General features: G+C 49.2%; 3 protein-coding genes across 3 annotated transcripts; 1 reads left to right on the forward strand and 2 right to left on the reverse strand.

Moving 5' to 3' along the window:
- Positions 1-1096: 1096 nt before the first annotated feature.
- EJ05DRAFT_16907 (uncharacterized protein) lies at positions 1097-3255 on the reverse strand. The gene has a single exon (XM_033739485.1). The coding sequence runs from the start codon at positions 3028-3030 to the stop codon at positions 1225-1227; it is 1806 nt and encodes a 601-aa protein (XP_033605289.1). The 5' UTR covers positions 3031-3255; the 3' UTR covers positions 1097-1224.
- Positions 3256-5005: 1750 nt separating this feature from the next.
- Positions 5006-7740, forward strand: EJ05DRAFT_506513 (uncharacterized protein). Its single transcript, XM_033747828.1, has 3 exons — positions 5006-5818; positions 5990-7148; positions 7203-7740. Exons 1-3 carry the CDS (start codon positions 5233-5235, stop codon positions 7309-7311), a joined length of 1854 nt encoding a protein of 617 aa, XP_033605290.1. The 5' UTR covers positions 5006-5232; the 3' UTR covers positions 7312-7740.
- An 871-nt stretch (positions 7741-8611) lies between these two features.
- On the reverse strand, positions 8612-11781 carry EJ05DRAFT_471797 (Cullin-domain-containing protein). The gene is made up of 4 exons (XM_033743038.1): positions 10924-11781; positions 9764-10874; positions 9284-9712; positions 8612-9229 (listed from the first exon to the last, which is right to left on the reverse strand). The coding sequence occupies exons 1-4, from the start codon at positions 11686-11688 to the stop codon at positions 8808-8810; spliced, it is 2727 nt and encodes a 908-aa protein (XP_033605291.1). The 5' UTR covers positions 11689-11781; the 3' UTR covers positions 8612-8807.
- Positions 11782-11799: the final 18 nt, after the last annotated feature.

The following is an 11799-nucleotide window of genomic DNA, read 5'->3' on the forward strand; positions in this document are numbered from 1 at the left end:
CGCACCCGGATCCCGAACCACGCTACAAACCGCCGGGACCCACATTTAAGCTCCATCAGAAGCCGTTCCGACCGTCGGATGCACGCCTCGAACGTTTGTATCCGGCTCCACAGCCTACCTAGGTAAGTAATCCATCATTCTAGACAGCACAAAGCCGGAACCAAGCTCTACGCACGCTCGAAGACGAAGGCTTGAAACTGACAATGCCAAGTGCCAAAATGACATGTAGACTCTCTACATAACCGTGCCGTCCTGCTCCGGGTGATAATTCGTCAAGTGGTGTTCGACCTCGTTAGGTCTAGCTAAAGCATAGATGTAGCTAGCTATCCCCTCAATCGGGTTAAACGATATGTGTGTGGCAAATAGCTCCTGCATGCATGCATACATACATAGGAATACTGCCTAAGCAGGAGGTGGGTATGCCCCGCATGAGCGCGGCTAATACCTCGTATAGGTAGTAGATGCATGCATGATGTCGTGGGAGTTCTCGATTCGAGCGCCCCAGTTCAGGCCTTGGCACGTGACATGACGTAAGGAGACCTCGGTAGTTAGGTAAGGGTAAAGTAGAAGCTGAGGAAGCTGAGGTGGGAGGTAAAGTTATGAATGTGGCAAATCGTTGCCAAAGTCACATCGACGTCATGAACAGGGCGTGCTCGCGTCAAATTAAGATTGAGATCAGGCCGTATCGGGATGTGTCATTGGAAAGTATATATCGAACGCCCATATTTCAGACGCCACCCACTATGTCTTAGATCTCTATGGCGCCGAACAGTATTAAACAGTGCGAGACTCGAAGCAGAACGTGTGGTAGGTATTGGAAAAGCAAAATGCGTAAGCCCTCACAAGATGCTAGCAAAGAATGCAGAAGCGATGAACAATGAGATGAATGAAAACAAACATGACCTTCTGATGCAATTGTCGCTAACAAAGAAGACCTATGACCATCCGTTCCTACAACATAGGGGGTAATAATATCGCACCTATCAATAAAGCAAGCATCCACTCTTCCCAATGTTTGGCCGGCTGCAGGTCGGTCCTTCCCCCGATAAACTCCAGCATAGATTCGTGTGTCTTCGTTGTTTCGGCGTGATCAATAGATGACATTTTTGTGTCTTTGACGTGTCACCATTCCTTTGGGGCGTTATGTTAAAACAGTATGAAACCATCGTCCAGCGCCATGCGATATGCGGCATAAATAAAAGTGTTCTTTCTAACCACGCATTTCTACAATGGCTCATTCTGCGGCCCAGCTGCTACACACCAATGTCGGTGGTAGACCCAAGCGCTCTTTTGACACTCTTTGCTGCAGTACTTTGTCCGACGGCATCTTCGGCATTTTGCGAATTGTCGAGTATACTCTTCCCATCGACCGCACTCGTAGAATGCACATTGTCGGATACCACCTCTGGCATCATCCTTACGGCACAGATTGCGCATCACTACACCGGCCCAGTACTGCATGTCCTGCGTGTGGTGGCGTACGGTGAATTTTTCAACGAGAGGGAAGATGTTGAAGTCGTCCGGCAGCAGGTACTCCTCGTCATCATCATCCTCAGCCATATGAGCGTCGCTGCATGGCTCAGCGTCAAGCGCACCAAGCTCCTCCCCACCAATCTTCAGGCGAGGAACAAGATGCGACTGTTGAAAGAACGAGCGAAGATTGCAATACTTGGACACGTATGCGAGGAGTTGAAGAGACATTAGTACGTCCTCATCCCGGGGCATGGCTGCAAGAAGCGCAGAAGTAGTGCTTCGTTCCGCGGGAAACCGTGGGTACCAGTTAACATTGGTGAGAGTCGGTGGGGTCGGATGTGTGACATTCACAGTAGGCTGAGCAGGCGAGAAGCTAATGGCAGCAGTGGTCGGAAGACTGCCATCAATGGCGCGATGGGTAATGTTGAACGTTTCGTCGTCGCCTGTTTCCGCGGGAGGAGCTACCTGGGTAGCGTTGCCATTCAAGTTCCCACTCTCTACAATTTCCTGCATGTTGATTTCATTCTGCAGCCCGACCAAGGGCTCCGGACCAGATTCTACATCGGCAGGAGCCTCGGGAACAATGTCTGTGACCTCCCCTTCGTCGGATTCACCTGATGTCGATATCTGGTGTCGTATTGAAGGACGCCTTCTCCATTCAGTGGTGCCGCTGGGACGAGGAGTCGTCGGACGCACTGTATTGTGAGCATGGGGTGTTGTTGGTGACTCAGGCTGGGACATGATTTCAGCCTGGAGAGCAGGCAGCATTGAGGGTAGACGGTCTGCATCGCGGACAGGACGGAGCCTGAACGCATCGTCGATGGATGCAGAAGCAGTCGCGATAGGTTGAGGTACTGCGCGATGACCCCTGTTGAACGTTGCCGTCTGTGCTTCGTTGAGCCTCTGGAAATGGGGATGATTGTGGTGCCGGAAGGTTGTCCGCTCCGGTGGAGATGAGAGCGAGAAGGCAGGTGTGGGAGTCGCGTCTGCGGACTGAAGTTCTGCATCGTTCTGCTGATATGGCTGGGGAATTTCAATGGGTGGCGGCACTTGACGCCTGGATCGGTCGGAACGAGAATGCGAAGACGCACTATGCTCTCTGCAGTAGTGCCGACTTGATGAACCAAGTTTATGCGAAGACCGCCTAATCTCAGTATCAGCCTTCTCACGACACTTGTCGACGACCTTGACGTAATTATCAAGAATTGTGGCGATGACTGGCACCATGTCTGCTTCTACTACCCTCGTTCTAACGTTCTCGGAACCGCGGACACCAATGTTAAATAGACATTGGAAGGCCAAGTTCCATTTCCACATATCCATCAAATCTTTGCTTCTGCCATCTTTCAATATACAAACAAGCCTTTCGACGCCTCCATCGACTGTAAGTATGTCACGGATTCGAGGAGAGGAGGTTGTGAGATATGCCAGATGGTTGAGAGAGTTGATGAGGGGTAGGGTTGAGGTGCAATCAAGAGCACGACGGTCGTAAAGGGCGGTCGTAATGCCAACAGAGGCCTTGTTGGCATTTGGAATACTGAAATTGACTTCTCGCATGTTGGACGCAGGACTTAAAAATGGATAAAGCGTGTGCTGGAGTCAAGGATAGATTGTCGTTCTCGGGTGTAAGCGTCGAAATTTGTGCCCCTGGCTACGACCTCGGGAAGACGGACTCGGTGGTGTGTTGAGGTGACGAGACGACCAGATCGAGAGCGCCAGATATTACTTTTATGGAGGTCTATATCGTCTGCAGGAGACGGAAGATGGAAGATGGAAAGGCGACGAAGAGAGGTAGCGGTGTCGAGGAGTCGAGGGGTTTTTGAAGAGATTACGCCAAGCCTTTGCGATGAATCGACAACAGAAAATCGCCTGTACGCGATATCGAAGAGCTTGAGCGGAGAAGAAAGTCAAGAAGAGTGTTGTGAGATCGAAGAAGGTCGCTAGCTGAAGGACGTAAAGTCGTTTGAGCGAGCAGTACGGACTTGAAGGTCGGCAGAATGTGCCGGGATGGGAAAGGGCGTGGCGGCTTTCAGGCCCGAGAGAAAGCTGAAAGAAGCACACTCAGCTGGGACGAGCAGCGAGAAGAAGGAGAATGGATTGATGTGTGGAAATTATGTTCTTGGTATACGATGCCCTCGTAAAGCTGGGAGGATTGGAGATGAGGAGGGAGAGATGTGGAGAGTGAAGTGGTGTTGAGAGGAGGGTGACGGAGATGTGGAAGAAGGGTGTGGAGAGTGAAGTGGTGTTGAGAGGAGGGTGACGGAGATGTGGAAGAAGGGTGTGGAGTTTGAGTTGTCAGACCGCTGTTAGTAGTTAGTGGGTAATTAGTGGGTGGCCAGGTGGGTGGCAGCGGTCGCCCGGGTTCTCAGCAATGTACTGTGTATTACTGTATGTTGTTGGTACAGTAGCAGCGAGACGGGTGACGGCTGTGGGCTGTGGGCTGTGGGCTGTGTGCTGCTGTGGGCGACCAGCAACCTACGGGCTTAAATTAGGGGGGAGAGGAGAGGGAGGGTCACGACGTTTAGCTGCGCGAGCCTGGGAACAAAAGGGCGAGGTGGTGCCCCCGGGAGGTGCTGAGAGGCGCCCGGCAAGTGGTGGGAGGTGCCCAAGTAGGTACTGGTTGGTACTGTACTGCACCTCCTGTTGCTCCAGGGCTCCAGGGCTAATATTAGTGGAGGACTCTTGGCGGAGATGGATCTTCCAAGCTTGGTAAGTAAGCTTCTCGTCTCGACCTACTGATGATGACTCTCGGGGCCAAAATGCCAGTGGTCCTGTTGGCCAGCAAGTCAGAAAGAACTATTAGCGACTTGCCACACGCCATAATTAGGGTCCAAAGTATACCTCCATGCCACGCCACGGTACTGCACTCATCTGCTCTGCTCTGCACGGCATTCACTGTTACTGCATACTTTCATACATACATAGTACGTACATATTACATGCACTGACACTACAATGATGCTAATGGATAAGGCTGACCTGGCCTGCCACCGCACGTGAAGATCAGTGCATGATATTCCATCCCAACTGCCTGTTTCGTCCTGTGGCCCACCCAAGTTCCAATACACTGCTGTGACTGTCTGTTGGCGATGGCTCCTCTGTGACATGCGACGTGATTGTGAGAGTGAGAGATTGCCAGGAGTTCTCGGTCTCAAAATGCGCTGAGACCTGCCATCTGTCAATATGCGGTCATACTTGGTATTCTGGTGATTAATTACGTTGATATTCTAAAGTCTTTTGTGAATTCTAATTAGGTCTAGAAGCGTGCAAGTGCAGTAGCCGTGGTGGGCCAGGCTGATCGGGACTGAGGATACTGGGACCGGGACTAGAGCTACCGGGAAAGGGGACTGGGTACAGAGAATGCCGGAAGTTGCTTGCATTTGCTTGTCCATTCACTCTCAGCCAATCATCTACGCCTATCAAGGCCATTCCCGCATAAGGTCTCAACGCCTCAGGCGCTTGCTTGGCCTGTCTAGCTAGGTAACGGGTGTCGGCCGGCTGTCCCTGTCCCTGTTCGTTCCCGGCGCCTTTGCCTTTTTTTCCCACGCTAATTACCTACAGGTAGCTTTGTCCACGCCTATACAGCATTCCCGTCTACTACATTGACAATACCAGCTCCAGCCTTTTGGTTGCCGTTATCCATTCATTCATCCATGTCACAGAACGTGTGAAGCAACAGCCTGCAAGGCTGTAAAGCCTGTCTGAATCTAACGCTTCTCCTCCCCCTCCCTCTCCACAAGTTCATTGCCATCCAATTCAATGGCAGACACGGACGATGTCAAGGCGAGGGACTTCCAACCGACTCAAGAATTCCCACGCTTCGACCCTGAAGAGGCAAATCGAGCGCGCAGCTATTCGTCTGCTCATCAAAACACAGCGTCCACTCTCTCGCCGCACCCTGCACGAGACATAGCCTCACCCAACGGTGGTCGCCCTTCCGTTGACACGCTACGACGTCGCCCTACACGCTCAAATACCGTTCGCAATTATTCTGCTAAACCACGTCCCCAGTTTGAAGAGCCTGGAGCTGAGCCTGGGGTCGATCCTTCTCGGGAGCTGCCCAGTGACCGCTACGTACATTTGAGGACAGATTGTGAAATCACTGTGGTAGACTTTTCCGATGAACACATACAAGAATATCAACTGGACAATACCTCTCTTGCTGAGTTTCTCACACATGATAAGGAAGCTTGGGTGTCTTGCCGATGGATCAATGTGAATGGACTCAGCTGGGACGTCATCAAAACGCTTGGCAGGGAGAAAAATCTCCATAGGCTTGCGATAGAGGATCTGATGAATACACGAGGCAGGACAAAAGCTGACTGGTATTCGGACCATGCGTTTAGTAAGTCTTCCTTCGATGTGCAACATGCTACGTGACCTGAGCAGACTATTCGTGACGAATAATTTGGATCATGCTTGCGTCCTTTGATATAGCACAAGAATCAATACATTTCATACTCATTCTGACTCTTTGTGTCACTGACGACCAGCGCTCATTGCTGATACTTTGCAGTCCTCCTTACCCTCCAGAAACTTGTGGAGCTACAGCACGACTCTGACAGCGATTCGGAGAGTGACGAAGATGATATATGGCACAAAGGTTCTAGAAGTCATTCAAGATCTCAAGGTCAAAAAAAAAGAAAGAGGAAAAAGAAGAAGTCAAAATCGCTATTTACCAAAATTCGGGAAAAGCTTCCCTTCGGCAACATGAATGACGCGGATACATTCAACGTTGTCGAAAAGAATCAGATTCGGGGTGCCAAAAGTTTCGCTTTGCAAGCAGACGGTTCGGTCATGACAACAATGCGCCAAGGAGGAATGCCATCTGCGAGGGATGGCATCCGCACGCTCCAGCGTTATCGGGGAGGCCCAAATGTCGAACGTACATTGTACATGGAGCGCCATTCGCCACTCTTCAAGAAACATCTAGCCGTAGCCGTGGAGCAAGTCTCTCTGTTCATGACCGCCGACAACACAATCATAAGCTTCTTCGAGCATTCTGCCTCGGAGATTGCCGAACCAATTCTTACCCGCTTGAACACATCGGATACCATTTTGCGACGCAGTTGTGATGCAACAATGCTTGCTCAAGCTATAATAGATGCCATAATTGATCTCGCTATTCCAGTTGTGACCGCATATGAAGATTCCATGGCCCAGCTAGAACTCGAGGTCTTGACCGACCCCGACATTAACCACTCGCGATCTTTGTATATCCTTACTTCCGAACTCATGGTTCTCAAAAATACCATTCAGCCTATTCGCAGTTTGATCTCGACCCTTCGCGACCACAAGTCGGATTCCTCCACCACAGGAGGAACTCCCGGGTTGGCAGCAAGACCGAGCAAAACAATAACCACCATCGCAATCTCGCCCCTGGCCCATACGTACCTAGGCGACGTTGAAGATCACTGTATTCTCATCACACAATCTCTGGATCAAATGCGACTGGCTGCAGATAACATGATTGATCTAATATTCAACATCATGAGCACGTATCAAAACGAATCGATGAAACAGCTCACAGCGGTAACCATTTTCTTCCTACCATTAACATTCTTGACGGGATATTTCGGGCAAAACTTTGAGGGTTTTGGGGCCATTAAGAATAGTGACGCTTTCTTCTGGTATATCGCTGCCCCAGTGATGGTGGTCACAATAATGGTCTTAATGTAAGGACCTCGTACTAGGTGCTATTCAGTGAGGGTTATGCTAATACATTACAGGCGCGGCCGGATTCAACGGGCCGTCATTAGCTACGGCGCAAAATATGATATCAAGAAATCTCGGAAGAGGAGAGGAGTCTCGAATGATGGTCGGGGCAGGAGAAGGTAATGCAAAGATTAAACACGGAGACGCGTCTCCCAACATATCACACAAACACTCGAGTCCCCATGACTTGCTAGAGACTTTCTCACCATGAATGGGCACCCACTGCCCTGAAAGCTCGTATCAGATTGGTAAGCATAGTCCCCTTCCTTCCTACCGCCCTCTCTCCTCTTTGACAATGATGAACAACGATATCGTTACTACCCAGCTCACTCTTACGCGCACGTCGCGGCTGACGAGAACGCGATTCTACTCCTGAGTCACAACATCCTTGAAATCACTGTAACAGTATCTCTTGTCTATCTCAATGCTAATCGTGGCGCATTAGCTCCTCATCTTTCGCCCAGGCTCGTCAATGTATAAACTCCTTCTCTCCACACCTCAACAGAGCAAAAGAATCGGGGAGATAGTTACCAAAAATCAGCATCGAGCCCGAAAAAGTGAAGGACATGGAAACAAGTCTGATAGATGATGTTGTCAAATGGCATACATACATCGACGAAGATCCCACCCCTGTGCACATCACTGAGCACAACGCATAGCAAGCAATGTAGACGGAATAAATACACGACCACCGTAACATGCTCTAGAACTTCCAACTATGTGATCCATGACCCATCCCGTCCGTTCTTGTCTCATGTCCTCAATTCTTAATCTCCCCGCCAATGAAAATACATATACATATACACACCCATACACACACCGCAAGAAACCCACAAGGCACTTTATACTATACTCAACTCTCCGTACTTTCCCATCACATCACGCCTTTAATATATATTGTATACCCCATCACGCAGTACTCTGTAATATATGCATGCATACACACTCCCATCTCACCCACCCCGCGCACCCGGAAACGTGACCTAGTATATACACATATGTATACAACAAATAACACAAACCAACACAGAACGCCTCCCTCTCCAACTTTGTCAAATCCAACCAGTAAGACACGCTTGCTCGCCGCAGTTACACTCAGCACCAAAGAAGACACATGCTATGTATGTATGTATATGCATCTTATATACATATATACGAATCGAAAGTGAAAGATACCTACGGTCTTCAACGGTTTAAGAAAAAAGGGGAAAACTTTTCGCTTCGAACTGCATATATGTTATTGGTACGAGGAATGTGCCCTGCGCCGATAGGTACGGTTGTCTTGGGGTGTCATTTGCGAATGAGACGGTAGTTTCGGGTTTTTGTTTTCCGAGAGTATATATATACGTAGGTACTCCTACTACTGTGTTAATAGAGCGTGTGCCGCCCGAAGTCTGAAGAAACCCTTCAGGTAAAGGGTAATGGGTGGTGCTCAGGAGGAAAATAGTCCAACACCATGTATGATATGTATATATGTATGTACGGCGGAACAAATCGCTGCCAATAATGCGACAACGTTTGTACGGACTACAAATGTACCTCTACAGCCCCGTCCCCATGCACACACTCACACAAAGTGCCTGCCGGTCACTTTACTTTCTTTACAAATTCTCTCCCACTCACGCCAAATAATGCAATTCCCCGTCGTCCGCTCGCTCACAGTACTCCTTCTCAATAAGCCTATCCAGATTCTTCTTGATATCTGCCACACTCATGGCCCCCCTCTTAGCGGTCGCACTTATCGTTTCCGCAATCAGATCCTGATACCCAATAACCTTTTTCGACTTCAGGATACGCACAATCGCTGCCTGGCACTCAAACTGGCGGTCGGCATGTACGCGCTCATGTGTTTCTTTATTCTCGGCGGCAGTCTCTTTGAGTTGCACGGTATTGATCTTGACGCGGGCTTTCGGGTCAGTGAACGAGGCATTGATCGTGAACGTATCCGTTTCATCGATTTCACGACCTTTCGGCTGTTTCGAGAGAGGCCTCAGACGGGCGCAGGCGAGAGACTGGAGGGTACGCTTAAGTTCGGCATCGGCTGCGGACTGCATTAGATGCACATCTCATGAAGAGAAGAAAAGGATTTTCTTACGAAGTCCAGTCTCTACTTTCAGAAAATCATATGAAAGCCTTTCATCAATAGCGCGGTCGTTGAACTGAAGAAGCACAATAGCTTGGAAGGAGCTGACCACTAGCTCTTTCCTACCTTTCGGAAAGTCGGCCCTGAGCTGACAATTGGCTAAAGCATGCTTCCACTCCAGCTTCTTGTTCGAGTGTTTGGTCTTGTAGTGTTTTTCAAACTTGTCGATTGCAGTCTTAATCTCCATTGGTATTCGGACTGGAATCTCGGGATATGTTGGCCATGCTGCCTGTGAGAGGACATTAACCGATAGGTCGATGCGCTCCTTCTTGCCTCCTTCTCGCTCCTGTGAGATTGTCTTATATGAAGCCAATTCTTCACGCGATAGTTCGATATCCTTGAACATTTGTTCGAGGTTGTATGTGAAGCCAGAACCACACTCTGTATGTATATTAGCTTATGCACAAGCAAAGAGCGTTTCGCAATACATACCCGTCTGAAGCCTCGAAAGCATACTCCTCTCGGCGTCCGCACTGGCGCTTCGGCCCATCAGTAATCGCCTGGCAAGATCTTTCTTGTAGAAGGCCTCAAAGACTGCTTTACCGTGAACAAATCTGAACAGGTCCAGCACTTGGTCCAATTGATTATTAACTTCCGAGTCTTCGTCAAATATTTGTTCTTCGTTGTCTTCATCATCTCTTTGGGCCCGAGGTGCTGACTTTGAAAGCATTGCAGGAATTGCTTTGGAACCACCTCTCAGTAGAAGATCTAGGTATTTCGCTATCATCTCCTCAGGCTTTGAGTTGTCTGTACCCCACGCTGCATTTGTCTTCCGGGTCTTGTTGATAAAGCTCTCGAAGGTCTTGCGCATTGCGTGGCCCAGCTCATCATTCCTTTCGAACGAATATTTCCAGATATGGTCAAGCTGTTGCTTCATGCAAAGCAATTTGACTACCATTTGATCTTGCTCTTTCTCATCAAAAACAATAGCAGTTCCAGTCAGGTCGACCCAGGCAACAAACGCAGGCATCAGCTTCTCTCCAAGGCTACGCTTTTGCAAGAATGAAAAGAGCTGCTTTAGATCCTCGATAGCATTTTGGTCTAACAGGTCGGCAACAGCATCATTATCTACCAGTTTAGATTCTTGCTCAGTGACGAGTTGATCTTCCAGCAGTGTCATGAGATTGCGTTTTGTTGAGGAGTCGAGATTGAAACGATCACATCGTCTAGCCTCTCGCTCAATCAATCTGATAGACCTCGACACATACTCGGCAAGCTTCACCTCGGAACTCATCTTGGCTGCCCATTGAATAATGAAAGTCTGCGATAGCTCCAGAAGTCGTGGTTCGAAACAGTCGGTGTAGACGCTGATCTCATGAAACATGCTAATGGCATTTTCAAAGGTATTTGCATCCATTGATCCGCCCTCTGAGTCACGTTCCTCTCTTATAAGGTCACAAGCTCCATCGACAACCTTCTCCTGGAACTTAGGGCTGTGAAAGATCTTGGTTCGGAAAATGCCGTGGCTATCACTCTCGAGAGAGCGTCCCTTCGGAAGGAGGTACGAGCGATCCATGTAACACCATATCATTTCAACTTGTTTCTGGATCATGTGTCAGCAGACATGCTTCAGTCAAGCATAATCAGCGTACCATATTCGCCTTCCATGTTGCCCATGCAGCCAAAACAGCTCTCAGCACGTCTGTGTTTGTTTGATGAGATTGTTCTAGAAGCCTTGCATATACCGTCTCGTTCATATGTAACTCGCATCTCTTGTAGAGCCTGTAGGACAATGCCTCAGCATGGCCTTGTCGACAGACATTTTCCACACTCTTGTACAATTCCTCATATGAGATGGCAATTTTCTGACCTGCAAATATTCGTCCTAGAGCAGCATCTAGAGTATTCCAGACCTGATCGAAATATTGCTTCGGGTCTGCTTTGGACTGTGTCTTAAAGTTCTTGACCACGATCCTCCTCGGACCCGCGTGCGGGTTGTTACTGGCTCTTGCTCCATTCTTAATTCCAATTTTACGTGGTGAACTTGTCGGAGAACCTGTCAAATCTACTATTGTATCTTTAAGGCTGTTCCTGCTGCTGAAGCTATACATATTTGCAGGCGATAGCGCTTCCTGAGAAGTTGTGGGTGGCGAAGAAGGAAGATCGTCCAGGCTTCGGTCGATTGAGCACAGCCTGGCTCGTTTGTTCTTTGGTGTTGTAGGCCCGCCAGTGGCGGCTTTTTGCTTCGAATTTGAGAAGAGCTCAGAAATCGTCTGCTGCTTGGCGTTGGCAATCGAGGCGTTATCGGTGGGAACACATAGAGCTCCGGACGGCCGGTCAGAGGAGAGCTTGCGTTTCCGATCGCTGGTAGGTGTCTTATCAGCCTTTGAGCGTTTGCCAGTGCTCGTAGACTGCATCGATGAGTCAGAATTGCGACTTGATCAGTCCAGTAAAAGGCGTTAGCCCGGCCAGAATTTATTGCGATCGATGGAGGCGACAACTGATGATTATGAAGCTCGGTCTGGAAG

This window comes from Pseudovirgaria hyperparasitica, assembly GCF_010093815.1.
Source record: "Pseudovirgaria hyperparasitica strain CBS 121739 unplaced genomic scaffold EJ05scaffold_1, whole genome shotgun sequence".
In the NCBI taxonomy this organism is placed as follows: domain Eukaryota; kingdom Fungi; phylum Ascomycota; class Dothideomycetes; order Acrospermales; family Acrospermaceae; genus Pseudovirgaria; species Pseudovirgaria hyperparasitica.

What these genes read in the sequence shown, in the direction of transcription:
- EJ05DRAFT_506513 (XM_033747828.1), top strand. Translation starts at nt 5,233, where the DNA reads ATGGCAGACACGGACGATGTCAAGGCGAGGGACTTCCAACCGACTCAA. An exon ending in GTATTCGGACCATGCGTTTA is followed by an intron (nt 5,819 to 5,989) that starts GTAAGTCTTCCT and finishes GATACTTTGCAG; the next exon opens with TCCTCCTTACCCTCCAGAAA. An exon ending in GTCACAATAATGGTCTTAAT is followed by an intron (nt 7,149 to 7,202) that starts GTAAGGACCTCG and finishes AATACATTACAG; the next exon opens with GCGCGGCCGGATTCAACGGG.
- EJ05DRAFT_471797 (XM_033743038.1), bottom strand. Translation starts at nt 11,688, where the DNA reads ATGCAGTCTACGAGCACTGGCAAACGCTCAAAGGCTGATAAGACACCT. An exon ending in CAACATGGAAGGCGAATATG is followed by an intron (nt 10,875 to 10,923) that starts GTACGCTGATTA and finishes CACATGATCCAG; the next exon opens with AAACAAGTTGAAATGATATG. An exon ending in GAAAGTAGAGACTGGACTTC is followed by an intron (nt 9,230 to 9,283) that starts GTAAGAAAATCC and finishes TGCAGTCCGCAG; the next exon opens with CCGATGCCGAACTTAAGCGT.
- EJ05DRAFT_16907 (XM_033739485.1), bottom strand. Translation starts at nt 3,030, where the DNA reads ATGCGAGAAGTCAATTTCAGTATTCCAAATGCCAACAAGGCCTCTGTT.